The sequence below is a fragment of the Ambystoma mexicanum genome, chromosome 8 (assembly GCF_040938575.1).
Source record: "Ambystoma mexicanum isolate Mex_15411 chromosome 8, UKY_AmexF1_1, whole genome shotgun sequence".
NCBI classification, from domain to species: domain Eukaryota; kingdom Metazoa; phylum Chordata; class Amphibia; order Caudata; family Ambystomatidae; genus Ambystoma; species Ambystoma mexicanum.
Window position 1 is genome coordinate 810,708,642 of NC_090929.1, and position 20,000 is coordinate 810,728,641.

General features: G+C 46.7%; 1 protein-coding gene across 2 annotated transcripts in view; it reads right to left on the reverse strand.

Moving 5' to 3' along the window:
• ZSWIM8 (zinc finger SWIM-type containing 8) overlaps positions 1-20,000 on the reverse strand; it is a 3,132,642-nt gene that overhangs the window by 715,450 nt on the left and 2,397,192 nt on the right. For both annotated transcript variants that reach the window (XM_069610680.1, XM_069610679.1), the window contains one exon: positions 12,936-13,159. In XM_069610680.1, the coding sequence (XP_069466781.1) occupies positions 12,936-13,159 (224 nt within the window). The remainder of the gene's footprint in view (positions 1-12,935; positions 13,160-20,000) is intronic.

Consider the following 20,000-nt stretch of genomic DNA (forward strand, 5'->3'; position numbering starts at 1 on the left):
ATTTTCTTTCAATTCGTTAAGCGCTTTCTTTATCAAAACTGTCGTGGTTATGCTCGCAAGTTAAACGTATGTTTTCTCCTTCCGTTATTGCTCTGCCGCTGCAGGCATTTTTTTTGTACTCCTTACACTTCCAATAGCTCTTTTCTTGCGTGTGCATTCCTTGTTGTATATATATCCTTCATACGTTAATTGCGCGGCGCTTCTTTGCGATTTAATGAATTCCAATTTTTTTTATCGATCCGTATCTGAAATAGTAAATTTTTAAAAATTAATCCACCCACTCTGTTATTATTTTTGGTAAATGAGTGTGCAGTTAAAGTTTTTTTTTCCTGAAATTATAATATGGAATTTCTAAATGGTAAAAAACGATTGAATCGTAATTTTGTTTGAGATAATTCGCATTTCTATAAAAATATTTTTTAAAAAAAAAGATTGGGCGGGTTGGGGGGGAACCCCCCATTTCTCATATAAAACTGTGTGAACCACTCTTCGATTCGCGTATTTAGTGTGTTTTACTCACCGTTTTTTCAGTCACGTATACTCTATTCACTCGCGTGTTTTGATCAGCTGCTCTCTCTGTCACTTTCCTGACGAACTGACAGTTCGTTTCTAACCGTCAGCTGTGATCATTGGTCTAATACAAGGTGCTTTACTCTTTATTTAATGTCATCTCCTGTGACCCTTTTTTATTTTCATGGTCATTTCAATGCGATTCCATTTTCTGTCGATCAAATGACCCGTGTATATTATTTATGTGTTTGTCGATCAATTGTCTTTCGATCTTTGTGTTTCGATCAAATCACCTGTTTATGTTTTCTGTATGGGTTGTCCACCATTTGTCTTTCGACCATTTGGTTTCGATCAATTTGTCTGTCGATCGTTTGTTTTCGACCATTTGACCTATAACCTATGCAGAGCAGTAGAGGCAGCCACACCCCTAGTAGAATGGGCCCGTAAGCCTACCGGAGGGTCCTACCCACCAAACTGTAACATTCAGAGATTGTCAAGATAATCCATCTGGACAAGGTCTGCTTAGTAACAGCTTGACCCAAACGCCTTCCAGCATATCCTACAAAGAGCTGATCGTCCACTCTGACACGGGACAAATGCGTGAGTTGTAGAGCCTCTCCTCTTCCTTACCAGGATGCAGAGGAGGATAGAACGCTGGAAGAATTACCTTCTGGCTCAAATGAAATTCCGACACAACCTTCGGAAGAAAAGAAGGACGAACCCTAAGGACAACCCTGTCCTTATGGAACACCATGAAAAGTGGCTTGGCGGATAGTGCCTGCAATTCACTCTGCGAGCGGAAGTAACCGCAACCAAAAATACAGTTTCAAAGGTCAACAGTCTCAAAGGACAAGAATGTAAGGGCTCAAACGGAGCTCCCTTTCAGAACTAAGTTCAAATCCCAACCGGGCACCTGGAAAGGTGACGGTGGAAACACATTAGTTAGCCCTTTCAAAAACTGAGCAATCAAAGGAATCTTAAAATAAGAACACTCCTTAGACGAGCGCTTAAATATGGACGGCGCCGCCAGGTAACCCTTAATGGTACCCATTTGCAGGCCCTTGTGGGCTAACGAAAGAAAAAAAGACAGAACCACAGAAATGGCACATGAAAAAGGATCCACATTCTTTACCCTGCACCAGTCGCAGAACTTTCTCCAACGGCAACGGTACAGAGACTTTGTTGCGGGCCTTCTGGCCGAAAGCAACACCTCCATCACGTCTTCAGGGAGGTCCCAATCCAACTTTTCAGAAACCAAGCATGAAGGTTGAGGGACTTGACCTCTGGATGGAGAACCTGACCCCCCTCCCGTGAGAGCAGATTGTCTCGATAGGGAAGACGGCGTGGAGGGCAGATGGACATGTCGAAAAGGTCCGGGTACCACGCTCTCCTGGCCCATGCTGGAGCAATGAGGATCATTCGGGAACCGAACCTCTGTAACCTCCGCAACACTTGCGGAATGACGGGGACTGGAGGAAACGCGTACAGCAGTGGCAAGGACCACTCCACTACGAATGCGTCCCCTAAAGCTCCTCTTGGAGGAAATTCCTGCAAGCAGAAACTTTCGCACTTCCGGTTGACACTGGTGGCGAAGAGATCCACTTGTGGGGTCCCCCAAAGGGCGAAGATCTCCAAAAGAACTTCCTGAGCCAGAGACCGTGCTCTGCCTGCTCAGAGCATCCGCCGCCGTGTTTTTGTCACCGGCCACATGAACTGCCGAGATCGAAATTTCCTGCTGGATGGCCCAGAACCAGAGCTGCATCGCCTCTCTGCACAGTGGGAGAGACCCTGCCCCCCACTTTTTGTTGAGGTAGTGCATGTTTACTGTATTGTCCGTCAGAATCAGGACATTCTTCCCCCGCACACACGGAAGAAAAGCCTTCAGGGCTAGCCTGACGGCCCTAAGCTCTAACAGATTGATATTGAGTCGGGACTCCGACGGACACCAACGACCGCTGACTGTCAACTCGTTGGCATGAGCTCCCCATCCCATGAGGGATGCGTCCGTCACGATCGTTACCTCCGGCCAGGGTAGCCAAAATGGAGCCCCCTTCATCAGATTGCCTTCGACTACCCACCACAGATGAACCTGGGCGACCGAGGGGAGCACCTGAACGGGATCGGACCACTGCATCTTGAGAGCCCACTGCAGAGATCTCATCCGCAGCCTGGCCTCTGGCACTAGGAGAATGCAGGATGCCATGGGCCTAGCAACCAAAAAAACAGAACGCCAGGATACTCTGGGCACGTTGAAACTTGTTCACCATCTGCAGAATGTGATGAGCCGTCACCCCGTGGTGTGGCGAACACTGCCCCAGGGATGTGTAGAGCACTGCTCCGATGTACTGGAGCCGCTGGGTAGGTATCAAGTGGGACTTCTTTAAGTTGAGGGAGAAGCCCAGCTTGTGAAGGGAGTGGCAGGTGACTGACAGATGATCCAGGACTTGCTCGGGAGAGCGTGCCGTGATCAACCAATCGTCCAGGTAGGGGTAGACGTGAATCCCCCCCTTTCCTGAGATACGCTGCCACCACCTCCATCAGCTTGGTGAAGACACTCGGGCGGAGGTCAATCCGAACGGCAGGACCCGAAACTGAAAATGTGATTAGCCAACCGCGAACCTCGGGTACTCCTGGTGCTTGGGATTAATTATCACATGAAAGTAAGCATCGTTGAGTTCGAGAGACACCAACCAGTCCTGAAGTTGAAGAGCCTGGAGAACTTGAGATAGAGTAACCATCTTTAACTTGTCCTTCCTGAGGAGCTCGTTCAAACCATGCAAGTCCATGATGGGTCTCAATCCCCTGTCCTTTTTTGGGATAAAAAAATATGGGGAATACCGTCCCTTGTTCCTCTCCGCTACAGGCACCAGTTCTATGGCGCCTTTCTCCAGCAGGGATTTGATTTCCTGCGCAAGGGTGGATTGTCGCGAGGCCTCTTCCGGAAAGGAAGACAGTAGCCGTGGGCTATGATCTCCAGAACCCACACATCTGAAGTAATGGCACACCATTCTACAAGATGCTGCGCCAGCCTTCCCCCAACCGGCGAACCATGGGACATGGCCTCATGACTGAGCTGAAGTGGCTGCGGCAGTGCCTGAGGGCAAGGAGGCAACTGCCCGAGCGGCTTTGGCACCTCAAGTACCTTGTTTTCCACCTCTGGCACTCCTATGTTGGCCCCTTTGACTGGCAGCCCCCCTCGATATACCAAAGGAAGAGAAGTATCGAAAGGAATCTCCCCTCCATTGCTGTCCTCTAGGACGAAAAGGCGGAGGTTGACGTACTGCAGCGCTCAATGACTTCGCTGCAGCTTTGGAGGTCTGCAACCTCTCCAGGCTCTCGTCAGCCTTGCTGCCAAAAAGATGGTCACCATCAAAGGGCATGTTGAGAAGCCGGGACTGTACATCAGGAGCAAACCCCGATTTACGCAAACCACGCAAACCTGCGAATCACGGTGCTCGCAGCCATGGACCGGCTGACACAGTCTGCCATGTCCAGACCCGACTGAACGGATTCACACATGGCATCCTTGCCATCATGAACGAGGGCAAGAAAACCATCTCGTTCCTCCCCTTCGGGAATATGTTCAGCCGCCAAAGATACACAATTCCACAAAGTGCGAGTGAATCTTGCCAAGGCACAAACGGAGTTGGCTGCCTTTAAAGCCATATCCCCAGATGAAAATACTTTCTTCGCCCAACTGTCGAAGCGCTTGTCGTCCTTATCACGAGGGATGGTTGGGTACGCCGCCTGTTTCGCTGCGGCCGTAGCCGCCTGCACCACCAAACTCTCCGGAGTAGGTTGCGATGACAAGTAGCAGGGGTCGCCACTGGCTGGACGGTATTTTTTCAGCAACAATTTACCCACTGCTGGGAGACTCTCCGAAGCAGTCCAAGCCGCCGCCACCCTTCTTTGTAAGGCCATATGAAATGGCAGCACCGGGTCAGTGGGTGGACCTTGGTCCAATATATCTGTCAGGTCATCCTGCAGAAAATCCACGGGTGGAGCAGACCACCCCAAGTACTCCATCACCCTTGACATGAAATGCCTGTACGAAGACTCGGCATGTGTACCAGGCTCAGGACTGCCAAATTCAACCTCCGGGGAGGTGTCCAGACCACTGGCATCATGCAAGGATTGACGCAAGTCTTTCATCTGGCTATGACCAAACAACAGTTCGTCAGAAACCTCATGAGGAACAAACCCCTCAACATCTGACCCTTCCTCCACCTCTGAGATGTAATCTAAAGGCTGGAATAAAACCCTGGATGAGAGTACAGAAAAAGGCTCAAACACAGGCCTCAATGACTTACTCCGGGCCTTCCTCTGAGTTTCCGGGGAACCTCCAGTAAAGCCTCCACAAAAGACGTCAAAGGCGTCGACGTTGAGCAAGGCACCAACAACTTCCCGTCGCGTCAATGACTTCCTCGGAGCCGGAGCCTCGAGAGAGTTCCTTCGACGGACATGCCACTGATAGCGTCAATGTCTTCTTAGAAGACCTCACAAGCTCCGACGGTCTCGAGGGCATCGAGGACCGGGACCTGGAGCGGGCATCGCTAGAGCGATCTACCTTGTCGGATCGGGACCTCGACAGCTCCCGATGAACGCACCGACCGCCCGAGCCCGAAGGCGTGCATGCGGTGGCCCTAGCGCATTCCTTGCCGGCTTCTCTCGAAGGCACGAACAGAACAGAGCCCTGGGATTCGAAAATCGCCATCTCCTTGCGAAATGCGTCCCATTCCGCAAGAGATGAATGCTTGTTGGGACAAGCTACCCGCCGTCTGGCAGAGTCCTCGGATGAGGACGGGGAAGGTAACCGGTGACGGCGCTTCCGAGAGTGCCTAGAAGAGGCAGAGGAATGGTGGGAACCACTCCGTGACCGAGACCCTCTTGACTTAAGCCAACGTGGAGAGTCACTCCTCGAATTGTCGGTCGAAAACCCAGCGGATTTCAACTTACGGGTTTTGGAAACTCTACCTACAGACAACTTCTTCTTCCGCTCCCGCAAGGCCTTTGACGTCAAAGACTGTCATTAATCGCAGTCATCGGTGGCGTGGTCCTCACCGAGGCACCACAGGCAGACGTCATGCGGGTCCGTAAGCGACATCTTGGAACCGCAGCCGCGGCACTTCTTGAAGCCCGACCTCGGGGTAGAAGAAGACAAAGACATGATTCAACAAGAAACCAAGTACAAAGAACCGATTCAATCAGGAGAAGAACCGAGGCGTGCCGAGATTCCGAAGCGAACATGTTTGTGGAAAAAATGGAACGGAGGCTACGGGCGTTGTGCGTCCTACTTATAACATCCGGAGACGTCGGCTCGACGGAGGCCCTCGAGGGACAGCGTATCGACGTAGGACTATGACGCCAAATAATTTTCCAATTTCCCGAAGCAGCACAGCTGTGGTGATTACCGGTCATAGACGTGGAATACGTCGGAGGACACAATCCCTTCGAAACAGTGTGACAGGGTTATCGCCAACCTCGTAATGAGGCCCTATATCTCAGAGGAATAGCAGAGAGTTATAAATTGCGAGTAAAGGGTCGGGACACTCCGAGGCATCTACACAGAGGGACCAGCATGAGAGGTGTCCAGTTAGTATTCTAAAGAATGCCTGGAATAGTGACCAAGGCCTGAATGGGGTCACCAATGGGGGGCGAAAAAACGAAGGCAAGTACATGAAACTGGGAATAAAAAGGGTGCCAGGAAATGATGCGTTCAAACTATCCCTCACAAGTATTCTGGGAGCCGATACTCCGGTATGTCGAAATCGTTTCAAAGTTCTGGCCATCTTCAAAGAGGTGCTGAGGTTAGGAGCAATATCCTTGAGCAACATTGATAGGGTGGTATTCCCTGATAGGACAAATAATGGTAAATGTACCTTACATTTTGAACCTAAATTGGTTAGGGACCTAGTACAAATGGAATGGGGATATTTACACAGGTGTTAGGGAGAATTCTCTGTAAAGGCTAATTTCCCAAACCTAGTGAGTCCCCCAGCAGCTTTGCTGGATTTTTTGGGGTTTCTTTTTTTCTCCTGCTAAGAGTGAGACTCTTTTCCTCCCACTCTTAGACATGATTTGAGGTGTTCCTTTGACTTTGAATGTGTTTTATGGGCTATGGGGTCCTTTACCCCATAGGGCTTCATGTGTTTTTGGTATGTGGGTTACACAGCACCCTCCGTGCCTTAACCCAGGGGTGTCGTTGCGACCCCCAAACAGACTCCATACCCTGGGACTGACTACTGTCTCCCAGGGCATGTAAAGTCACCATTGGCTTTACTAGGCCCAAATTATTAACAGAAACCAGTACAAACCATCATATTGTGGACGTACTGGTCGGGCCAATTCAATTGCCCCGGGGTCTGTTGTTCGAGGGGGCACGTCTCCGTCCCCCCTGATCGAGTTTTGGCTGGTGGCAGTGGATACTACTTTTTATATTCGACCGCAAATATTTTCCTATGGGATTTTCCCATTGTTCGAGGCTACCACTTTTTAATATAGCCTCGAACATACCGCCGGTTTATTAAATTAATATAAAATGACCGGTTGGTATTTTTTGACGAAACTCGGTTCCAGAGTGGCGTTTGTGTTCGCTTCTGTGACTCCAACCCAAGTCGGGCCCTTTGTTCCACTTTTTGGTGGGCTTCTCCACAGAAGCCTCCAAAAGCGGTGCCACTCTGTCTGGGTACCACAGGGGGTGAGGGAGGGGGTTTAAGCACCCTAGACTGAGTTGCCTCGGCAACTCAAGTCGCACTCGTGTGATTGGCCCAAGTGGTGAGCTGCCCGGCTCACCACTTAGCATGTTTGATTGACAGCTAGGCTGAATGAATGGGGGTTTGCTGCATAAAAGCAGGGCTTTGGGGACTGGAACTTCAGAAGTCGCCACAGGACCTAAAGAATCCGAAGAGGGAGAAGATGAGCTGACCTGCAACGACGCCGCCACCGGTGGAGCCCTGCTGAACCGTCTCACCACATTTCCCAACGACAGAGGAGATCTCCAGTCCGGAGAGTCTTCTTCCTCTGACTGGTGGGGATAACCAGTTTGCCGGTCTTTTCGCCTTCCCGGATCATCTCGTGGCTGCCTTGCCCCTGCCAAGCACCCCGGCAACCAGAATACCACGGTTTTTCCACCACCGCGAATAAAAGGGTCTTACCTTTTAACCGGAGAACTCTGCGGCTGGCTTCTTCCCTGGCAGTGCAACGACCTTCAGCTTTGCTCCACGTCGAGACCATCTCTTCCTCTGGACGACGCCGTGACTTGCAACCGCTGCCAGGAACAACTGCCCCCGCTGGAGGATACTCTCCACTTTGAAGGTACTGTGTCCGCCTGGCCTCCCTCACAACGGTCTCTGTGGGGCAACTCTTAAAGCTTCCACTTACCACTTGGGTTGGCCCTAGGCTGGCTAACTGAACTTTTCTGAGCTGACTTAATTCTTTTCTGAACTCCCTGGAAGACTTTAAGACTGTGTGATCTTGGGCGCATTAGTGTTCTGTTCTCTCAAAGGGGGAGCTTGGCCTCTGAACTTTTTGCTCACAAGTAGACTTGACTTTCCTGCCTTGCTGGGTGCTTCTAAAGTATTGTGTTGTGTGCTTTTCCTAATTTCTGCCTTTTCCCTCCCTTTTTCTTAAGTTATTGGAGTGCCATCTTTAGTTAAGCGCTCACCTCTGTCTGGAGCTGTGGTGTTAACTAAGACTTGTCTAATAAGGAATAAGGGATGTACATCTAGTAATAGTGACTGTGTGTTTAATTTACTTACCTCTTTTTGTGCTAGTTTAAATTATAAGTGTGTCTTTAAATAAATAATTATATACTTTTACACCAAAGCTCTGGTCAGTGTTTGCTTGTACTACTGTGTCTCTGTACCTATTGTGCATACTGCCCAACTCATCTTGAGAGAAGTCTGACTGCTCAGCCACAGTGACCAGGTAAATCTGGGTGGTACAGACTGCTACCAATTGGGTTTACTGCCAACCACCTGTAGTCCTAAATCTTTTGCAGTGGTCCCTAAGGGAACTGCACAGGTTTCTGCCTAACAACAGGGTAGGGTTCTGGGTTGAGGGAATTGAGGCTCAGATGGAAAACAAGGGGGCAGGAGCATCAGTGAATTTGAAGGTGGTGTTTAACTCAACAGAAGGAGTGGCCAGGGTGGTTAGCGAATGAGGAGGCAACGGTAGGAGGTTGGCGACATACTGGCCGGGGGTGATGTCAACCCTACATGGGAAAGGGCCCCAAGGGGGGCGGGGGTGGTCCAATGTGTTTTTAGTGAAAGGATTGGTCTGAGTGTGAATTTGTTAAACACCAGAAAAAACACACACTTATCCGACAACCAGATAGCTACAGAACAACTCAAACAAAGCAGCTGTATACTGCTCCAGAAAACCTGGTTGACATCAGCCTTGATAATGGATGGATATACAGTGTCTCATCAAAGTGCAAGACTGAGCGAGGGGGGCCACAATGTGGGGGGATTGATACTGGCAATACAATCAGGCCAGGGCTTAACCTCCCGTTTGGTGCAATGACAATTGAAGTGACGGCTAGGGAGAAAGGAAAGCCAGGCCACAATGCTGTGCTTCAGACAATTCTGAAGGTGTTGACAGGGGCCATTACGGACTGGCAAAATATGAACCCAGAGGCTACACCATTCTAGCTGGGGACCGAAATGCCAATAGCCAAGTGGTCGATTTTGAGGGTGAAGAGTGGGACGTGACCGCGGATATGACAAAGAGTGACCAAGAAAGTCAAGCAGGTCAAGAATGGATGGTTGCGTTGGCCTCCTTGGGATTAAGTAAACTGAATGGTAACATACAGGGGGACTTCGCAACACAGTCTACAAGGTATAGGAGAAATAGCGAGTCAACACTGGATTATGTTTTTGTGGATGCCCAGTTACTACCTCTGTGTAAGGGCTTAGATGTCCGGAAAAAAGTTTGGAATGACTATTCAATATTACAGGCTGTCTTTGATGTCTCCGTATGTAATGTCATACCTAATGTATGAAGGAATTTAACGACAAATGTGGCTGGAACTAGGATACCGTGGTTTACTTCCTGTATTGCCAAGTTAAACGACGGCAGATCTGATAAAAAAAATCAATGTATGATTGGAAAATGAATGAACTTAATGTTGGAAACTTCGATTATGTTATTGCCAAACTGCTGTCTAAAGCCCAAAGGGGCCAATATGATGAAAGTGTGGCCCTCAAAAAGGCAGAAACGTGGCGCAAGATTAGGGAAATTAAGCATACTAACAATACTCTGTTGTGGAGAGAGGAGGGTATTAAAAAGGTGAGGCAGGCGCACAGTATATTTTGCAAGAGACACCAGGCTAAGTTATTATAGAAGGATGCTAAATTAATGTTGTATGTCACGTTTGGGAAAGATTCCAGAGCCTTTTGGCCAATTGTAAATGCATTCAAGACGAGTACAATTGAATGCTGGCCAACCAAGTTGCAGACGGGTTTCATAAAAGGTTGTTCAGCGAGCCAGAATGGCTTGGTGGTGCAGGCAATCCAGGAGGAGGCATGGGTGGGGAAGGAAGGGTGTACCTTCATGGGCTCAGTGGACCTCTCAGCAACCTTTGACCAGGTGGACCGGAGGAGACTCTGGGATAAACTATCCGGATAGGGCTTGGTGGGGGTCTATTGAAACTTGTAATGAAGCTGCACCAAAATTTTGGGATGAAGGAGCGGCTCAATAGAGAAGGGGACCTCTCTGGGAACATAGAAACATCATCCAGACTTAGGCAGCGGTGTGTCTAGGCCCAATTGCCATATAACTTGTATGTGTCGGATGTGGGTGACTTTATGGAAGGTAAAGGGTTGGTGCTTCCAAGACTTGGTGGTTTAAAAATTCCTCGTTTAATCTGCGCTGTTGACTTTCTATTTTCTGATAGGACCAAGATTGGCTTTCAGCGTCTCTTGGTGGCATTTGAGGAATATGTTCAAGTGGATGGTCTGAAAAAACGAAGATTTTACAATTCTCAAGCAAGAAAAGAGCATGCACCTCTAAATGGGTAGTGGGAAAATCCCAATACCATGTGCTAAGAGCGTTACTTACCTCGGTTTCCTGATAGCAGCAAATAAAGGCAACAGGAACCTGGCTATTGTAATAAAACAAAAGGCTATTGCACTCTCAAACGAAATGTTAAGAGTGGATGGTAAGTTTGGGCGATTTACACTGCAACCTGCTATTTTCTTCTATGAAGGAAAGATTGCCCCAAAATTAACAAATGGCCTGGAATTATGGATCACGGGCAATTAGGCAAGATGGAAGCATATATTTGGAGACAACTGTTGAAGGCTCCGAATTGTCTGAATATGGCAGAAATCTACTGAAAGAATTACGTTTTGGACATTGAAACTTTAAAAACGAACCCCCTAAAAGTAAGAAATGTCCTGTTTGACGCAGATTGGATAGCCACAATAGAACAGTTCCATGGCTACACATCACTAGCACACCTGGCACATGAGCACAACTTCAGAGGGATAGTGGCCCCATATCTTTTGCAATTTCTGAACAGAGCCTATAGGCATTTGGTGATGAGTTTAAGATGGAACCTTCTGCCAACTAGAGAATTATTGCTCAGAAGGAAACATTTGGCAGACGCGGAAACCACATGCAGATTCTGTAAAGGTCCGGAGGTTGGAGAAAACGTCAAGCACTTGTTAATGGAATGCCAGGTGTTGTCTATGATAAGAGCTAGATATTTTGGGAAGTTTCAAACAATTGAATGGGTGAGTGGGGATGACCTCTGGAAAAGATGTTTATATCCATATTTATATCCATATTTAACATCAACCGGGATTGTGGTTGCAAGCTTTTTTGAACCAATGTATCTGGACAATAACCAGACGAGCACTATAGTTAAGTAAACAAATATTATGGGATATGGGACCCACCCAACAACCACCTAGCTTTTCTTCCCTGATTGTATGATTAACGTCCGTAAAATGTGATACCCCTATCTTAAGAGAACATTGTTTTATGGGAAATGTTACTTAGTGAGGATGCAATTTAAGCAAGGGGCGTTATTAAGGTCTGAATATACCTATCTTTTTACACCATAACGGTTGGTAATATGAAATTTTGTATTTTAGAACTTGAAGAGATGAATTGTAATGTCGAAATTGGTAATTTAATATTTTGTAAATGTTCCTTTTTGTTTGTTTTGTTTGAACCATACACAAATAAAATAAAAAGATTTAAAAACATGACGTTAAAACGATGGCCTGACAAAGTAAGGTGCTGGTATTTGAGGGCCAAACATCACACAAGACACACAATTTAATGATTTGGGAACAAAAACACCAAACTATGTCTACTATGTAAAACTTGAACTTGTGCAGCCTTGAGGCAACCTTTGGCGAGCTTTATGTTGCAGCTGTTATAATTCTTGATGAGCATATGTGTACTGAAAATAAGCTACATGAATTGGAGACGCCTATTAATTTCTGCGCCTCAAAATTGTGTTTCAATAATAGGCTTGGACTTGCTTTACATTGGGAAAGTACATTTTTATTTGGATTTAAGTATGAACTTTAATAAATGTTGATTCATATCAAATCAGGTACTTGCTTGTCATTTTCACGCCTTGAAACACTTGTGTATAGGCGCGTTACAAATACCATATCATATCATATCATTAAATGCTTGAAGGTCAAAAAGAAATATTTCAATTCTCAAAGAAAGAAACCCTCTCCAAAACAGTAATTTTGGTTCCTCGGGAGGGTAAGTCTTACTTATAGATTTTAAAGAGTTGTTTAAATGCCTGATAGAAGTATTATGTTGAATTGTTCTGATTGTTATGAATCAATTAGGTGAAAGATCTGTTTATCTGAATATAGTGGTCATCTGTCTTAAACTTTCCGTCCCTCTGGTGTCTTAAATGGATTTTTCCTCGTACCTGAATTAATGTTGTTGCTGTAGAAACTTGGAGGAACAGTTACAAAAGGTGTCACACTTTGCTTTTAAAAGGAAAAAAAGGATGGCATCTGTAGCCGGCCATCAAAAAATGTACGGGCTGAAATAGGACCAAAAAAACGATATGCACAATTGGGAATTAGAACACTAAACACATTTCCCAGATTGAACCCAGTCCTGTATACAATTTGAAAGGTTGAAGAAAACAAAAGTATAGAACCTGAAATCCCCCCCAACAGCGCAAGCAGAAAAAGAACATTTTAGCAGTAGTATATGAAATGTTGGGGTGGTGAGGTTAGGAAAGTAAGAGGTAGGGATGCCACTATTTAGAAATAAAATACAAAATGAAATGCATGTGCATAAGAACAATCAGACCACAGAAAACCTGTTTTAGCTTACAATAGTTATCACATTGATCAGCAATAAGATGGTGTACAATTATTTAAGACAGTTTTTGCAATCATGTTAAGAACACGGTACTGAAATGTTAACACGTTTTGTACCTGCTCCTTGCATTGCACTAGAGCCCTTTGGATCTCATTTGGGTTCAGAGCATGTGCATGTGGAAGGCAGCTGAGTGCCAATTCAGCTGCTGCTCGCACCATGTTAGAATCTCTGGCCCTTGAAGCTCTATCAGCTAAGGAGGCTACCTCTGGTGGAGTCAGGTGTCCGTCCCAGCATTCTACAAGAATGTTCAATGCTGCACTGCCAATCTCCATAGCTTGACCTGGAAAAATGAGCAACAATAAGCGTGCTGAAAACGTTGCTAAGTGATAGGAGAACACCGAGCATGTGGAAGAGAATGCAACTCACAAAATGATGTAATATACATTTGAGAACAAACCTTTTCTGTAGCATGGCTATTGTTTTAGGAGTTCATCATCGATCCCAAAAACACAGATTTGAGTGAAACTAAACATTACACCTTTAACATATTATATTGTAGTAATAAATATATGCAACATTTGAGGAAGATGTTTTGAGCATTCTTTATTGGTTTGCATTTTCATAGACACAATACATTATAGTCCTACTGTAAAGGGGTCTCCTGCATCTACCACTACTACCAGAGATCCCTATACAATCGTCAGTCTCAAGATTAAAACTCCCAAAAAGCCGTTGTCGGTCATACTGATCTGCAATGTTCATTTGGGGATTTCATCTGCAGCGTGCATCAGGCCATCTAGAAAGGTGCATCACTGCACATTTGGCACCCCTGTGTCCATACCCGCTTTGGCAATTCGTATACAGTAGCATTTTTTTCTAACATTACCATTTAATGAAGCCTTTTCCCATTTTCCCACACCAGCCCCATCCTAGAGTTCCGGCCCAGCACTTCTCCTTTTCACCAGTGCCAATGCCAAGTTTACAATTGTTCTCTAGGCTCACTCCCTTTTTTTTCTCCAGACCTGTCCAAACAGGCATCCCACTTTCAAATATTTCACTATTGACGGAAACATTATCAACGTCTCCAAGAACACAAAAACTCTCGGTATCTCTCTGGACTCCACTCTGTCACTTACACGACAAACTAATGCTGTTGTCTCGGCTTTGGCTTACACCTGTAAGCTGATAAGAGCATGCAGACCCTTCTTGACAGCTTCTAACTGCATTACCATCGCCAGAACTTTGGTTATTGTGAAAATTGGCTATTGTAATGCCTTATATCTCAGCACTAGCCAAAAAAACATTAACAAGCTCCAAGTCACCCAAAATAATGCCATAAGCGCGGCCCTCAACATCCCCAGGAAATCGAGCATATCTGACACAAGTCGTAGTCTATACTGGCTTCCTATAGCCTCTAGAATATCACTCAAGACTCTTGCACTTACTCACAAATCCAGAACGAACCAGGCACCCATCTATCTTGCCAACCGCTTCACCACCTACGCACCAAATAGACTGTTAAGATCTGCGCACAACCACTTACTGGTTATACCGAGATTCAAGCTCCAGAAAGCGGGGGGCTCTAGCTTCCCTGTCCTCGCCGCCAAACTCTGGAGCACGCTGCCAGCCACATTGAGAGCCGAACCACCTTACCTCGCTTTTAAGAATAAGGCCAAATTATGGCTCACTGAGCAGGACCGCATTACTTCCAATAGCAGACGCCTGGAGGGAAATGCATCCCATCACCCGGGATTACACATTCTATTCATATGTCCATGGATCGAGCTCGAGGATAGACTACTGGCTCTGTTCCACGCGGCGTACGGCGCATATGAAGGAATGCACGATACTGCCCAGGACACTCTCAGGCCACACTCCAGCGATTCTCGAAATCCAGATTGGCATACCCAACCCCGAACACCACTTATGGAGGATGCCCCCGGACCTCCTATGAGACCCCGCAGTGCATGGACCACTCCGCATAGAAATGCAGGACTTCTTCGATCGTAACAAAGGCACAGTAGAATCGAGTCATACAATCTGGGAGTCCTTTAAGGTCTGGCTCAGAGGGCACCTTATCTCCAAGGTACACGGTACACTGAAGGACATATGCTCCCAACGGCCCTATCCGAATCCCAAATTAAAAGAGCTGAAGAAGCATACACCAGATCTCCTACAGCAACAACACTACTCATATTAAATGAGGAGCTAAATACGTTTAAGACTCTGGCGGAACAGGAAGTGTGGTACACGGCCCAACCAATTTGGGCCAGGAAATATGGCGAGGGGAACAAGTCCGGCAAGATGCTATCAAACCTTATCAAGTCCGAACAGGGAGACAGACAAATCAGCATAATGGATGACCAAGGCTCGTCCCATGTGGACCATTTGGAAATCAACGAGGTGTTCCGACTCTTCTACAATAACCTCTACATTAATGCAGATCTAATTACAACTACAGAGCTGCAGGGATACCTCGATTCCTTCCCCCTCCCAAAATCCACTCCGGAAGACAGCCATCAAAGACCTCAAGTACGGTAGGGCGCCAAGGTCAGATGGCCTATTAACAGACCTATATAAAATATATGCGGACGAACTGGCACCATAGCTACTCGAGGTATGGAATGAAGCCATGGAAATCGGAACACTCGCACCGACAATGAGAGAAGCCATTATCACGGGGATGCTGAAACCACATAAGCCAGCTCACTCCCCAACCTCGTATAGACCGCTGTCCCTCATCAATGTGGACACCAAAATATTCGCTATGGCCATAGCCAATAAGTTGAATCCCTATATGACAAAATTGGTGCACCCTGACTAGACAGGTTTTATACCTGGCCGCTCCACTGCCTTGAATCTCAGACGTTTCTTCGCCATCACATCTCAATTGGATCATCGGGTACAGGCGGTGGCAGTTTCGTTAGACGCGGAAAAAGCATTCAATTCCATCTCCTGGGAATTCATGTACGGAATCATAGGGAAGATGGGGTTCGGACCAGGATTCCTTAGAACTTTAAAACTACTATACCATAACTGTCATGACCCTTGCCCCTGGCCCTCACTGGCAAGTCAGCCTTCCAGTTAGGGCCAGGTCAAAGGCATTAAAACCTCATCCAGGACTCTCTTGGAGTGAGTCCTGGCGACTTTTGCGCCAGGCTCATAACCATCATGAAGACCAACATTAGAATGGGACTATTTACTTGGGACTATTTAACTTGGGGGAGTTCAGCCAACATGGAGGCACACACATAGCTCAGTTACAAGGAACTGAGCTATGTGGTCTAGTCTTTTGGGTGTGGCAGACATGGGACTACTTTACCTGGACTACTTTGGGTGTGGCAGGCCTGGGACTATTTTACCTGGACTACTTTACCTGAGACTATTTAAACCACAACCTAACAGCAGAACATGCTTTGCGTTATTCTGCTGTGGGCAGCGTAATGCTCACGTGTCCATTTCTTTGATGCCAGCTTACCTGAAACCAAGGACCTGCAGAGAGAGAAAGAACACTACGAAACTTACCTGGAACAGTATCCGGTTTTCAATCGATCGCCGACTTCAGTTCCACTCACCTGAAGGTACGAATTCCATCATCCGGCACTGCATGCATCCTGGAATACCATAACCTGGAAAGAGGAGAAAGAAAGGCAGCATTAGTAAGCGTTTACCACGTTTCCTTCCAAATAAAGAAAGCCACACAATTCTTACCTGGGTAGTCATCTCCTGGTCAGTATCATTGCTGCAACATTACGGCACTCGGCGAGGAACATTGAAACCTGCAAGGAGAGAAAAGACACAGGTTAGCAATATAAAAGGCGAAACAGCGCTGCGCATCGCGCATTACTCATTACTCACCAGACAGCACACCGCGCTTTCGCCGACCGGCCCATGCTCATTTTCAAACTGCATGACAACTCCAAAATACCTTTCCATACCTAAAAGGAAAGAAGCAAGACATTATTATTCGAACTAAGAGGAAAATAAGAACTGCATATAAAGACTGTAAAGCAGCAAACCTACGAAGTCGAAGCAGCCGGGATTCCCACGGGGGAGTGGGGAGCTGCTTGCACCAGTGAAGTAGCTTGGTCGCTGATCGCCCCCCACATCTACATGCCCCTGCCACGAGTAGCAGGACGGAGAATCCACCTTCTACAATATTAAGGTGAGGAGAGGGCCCAAGGGGGAGGAAGGAGTTGAGGCCAAGGGAGGTGGGAAAACAAAGACAATCTGGTATTGAATCCAGCTCTCCTATATTGCAGACCCATCTTTAACCAGAGGCCTTACCAAGGGACCGGGAGAGGGTTCGAGAGTGCAAATCATCCAACCAGGGCTAGGTGGCGTCCCCGTGGATACCAGGTGAGCGTAACAATAACCCCACGGCCAGAGTACGCACCAACAATACCCTATGGGCCGTCTTCAACCTAGGCAGAGGCACGAGACAAGGTTGCCCACTCTCCCCGCTAATATTTGCACTAATAATAGAGGAAATGGCAGCACGTCTACGCCACAACCATGCCTGGAGGGGGATCCGGATACTGGGAATACCTCAATTAATTTCGCTCTACGCAGATGACACGATGCTATATATCAGGAACCCGGAGACTCACCTTCCACCGGTGCTACGAGACATCACCAAATTCACCAGATACTCGGGATATAAAATTAACCAAACCAAGTCTGAGGTAATTCCCCTCACTGAGGCCACAAGCCAGTCCGCAGCCATGGAGGGTCTACATTGGACTCCCACCTCAGCAAGATATCTAGGGATAATAATGGCAACAGACAAAAAAACACTATATACCAACAACTACGCCCCTTATCTAGCACAACTGGAATGCAAACTTAATGCCTGGACCAAACTGCCGTTGTCGATGTACGGGCGAATTTCTCTCCTGAAAATGCTAATCGCGCCAAAACTGCTGCGTCTATTCAATGGCATCCCGATCTGGCCAGGTGTGAAATTCTTCGACACACTGCACAAACTCTGTACTCGTTTCGTGTGGAGTGAAAGGTCACCTAGACTGAGCTGCTCTAAACTATGCAAGAACTTCGACACAGGTGGCCTAGCAGCCCCGGACTTCCAATTATACTACTACTCTGCACAAGCACACTTCGCGAAGTACTGGGCTAACACTACAGAGCGATAAGCCCATATACATGCAGAAGAGTTTGCAGTCTCACAACTGAACCTTAAGAGCATGATATTTGTCAAGGCCCCCAGAGAAAAATTGATGGCTGACCTAATGGAAACTATGGTGAGAGCATGGGCACAGATCCTTAGAGAGTGAAATGCGACATACCCTACTAGCCACACCTCCCTCTATGGCACTATCCGGGTCTGGAACCCCCAATGGACTGCACTATACAGACACTTTGGGACCCCGACAAAAAGGCCAGGATCGGAGACCTCTTCCCAGAAGGGAGCTTCCTCACGCTGGCGGAAATTCAAAATAAGAGTTGGGAAGAGTCTAACCACAACCCTGCACCACCAACACCAGATGGCTGCCTGCAAGAAAAAATGTCCATCTTTCCCCATGGCACCCCCGACTCACAAATTCCTTATGGAGATCCTTATAGAAGGCAGCCTCGAGGGTGGCGTATCCAGCCTATACAGAACGGTGCAAGCTAATACGCCATCTAAGAACAATATGAAAGCCAAATGGGAAAGAGACTTGAATGTCCAAATAGATGAGCAACACTGGACAAACTATTGTAAATACACCAAAACCGTTTCCCTATTTGCTAACTTCAGACTCATCCAATTCAAAATCCTGAACCAACTTCATATTACACCTAAACAGATCGCCCGATTCAATCCCACCACGCCACAACCATGCCCCAAGTGTGGAACACTCAATGCATCAGCCATACACATGTATTGGGAATGCCTCCCCGATTAAGCAATATTGGGGAGAAATAGCCAAAACAATGGACGCTATACTAAACACTAATATCCCAGTCAAACGCCTGAAATATCTCCTGGGAGACATCGGGAAGGCTTCTGTCAAGACCTGCAGGCTATTTACCGTGGGGGGGGGGCTGTGGCTAAACGGAATATCCTCAGAAAATGGAAGTCAAAAGACCCCCCACACACCAAAACTGGTTAAGAGACCTAACCAACACACAAGAATGTGAAGAGACATATGTCCGAGGGATCCATACTAGCTCGGGACCGAAGGACATATGTGGCCCGGTCAGATCATACTTACTCGCTGAAGGGGAAGAGATTAGTACTACAAGCACTGTAATGTCTCCTGAATCATACCCTTACCTGATGCCCCCTCCCTACCCGCCTGTCCCCTTCCCTACCCCCCGCCTTCTCCACCTGTATGTAAAAATGACTATCAAAAAATTCTCATGCCACTCTGTACAATATATACGCCATGATTTAATGTGTGTAATATGCGTGTCGTCACTTGCGAAGATGTCAGTATTAAATAAAGTGTAAAAAAAAAACAATATGTAATTTGTTATACCTTGTATCCCACATCCTGTAAACACTCTACATCACATAAGTAACTGTGCACTTTGCGTATATATGTCCGCCAATTAGGATTCACTGCCCTGCTGTATATATGTATATTTGCTATTTTCACTACTGTATCTGCCAATTTGTTAATGTTGTGTTACTGTATTTACCTCCCTTGCTACCCTTCCCTAAGTAATGCGCCCAGATGCCTCCGGGCCAGGTGCGCAATACAAATAAACAAAATACAAATAGAAAAACCTACTGGAACCCGGAAAAGATGGGGACAAAGCTGATGCTTGACAACATGGTCAAAATCATTGACAAAGTGTATACTTTGGAAAACGCCTCAATTATTGTATGCAGTGACCTAAATTCATCATGTGGGACTGAAAAGGCCGCAAAGCAGGACACCATTAGAACACCCTGCCTTAAGTTGCTTCAGGGAGTCAAAAAGAGGAATTTGCTAATGAAGTCCAGCGATCGCCATCTTTTAAATGGCTATTTTGAAAATAACAAGCAGAGCAATCCAGCCAGGCAGCGAGGGCTCTAATCATCTGTGATAGACTTCATTTTTGTCCAACAAGACTTTATTGACCTAATAACATCTTTTTAAGTAGTACCATCTCAGGCAAATGATCACAACCTGCTTAAAATGTCCTGGCTGGGAGAGCAGGCAAAGCCTGCCCTACTTGCCTCAACAAAAGTAGAA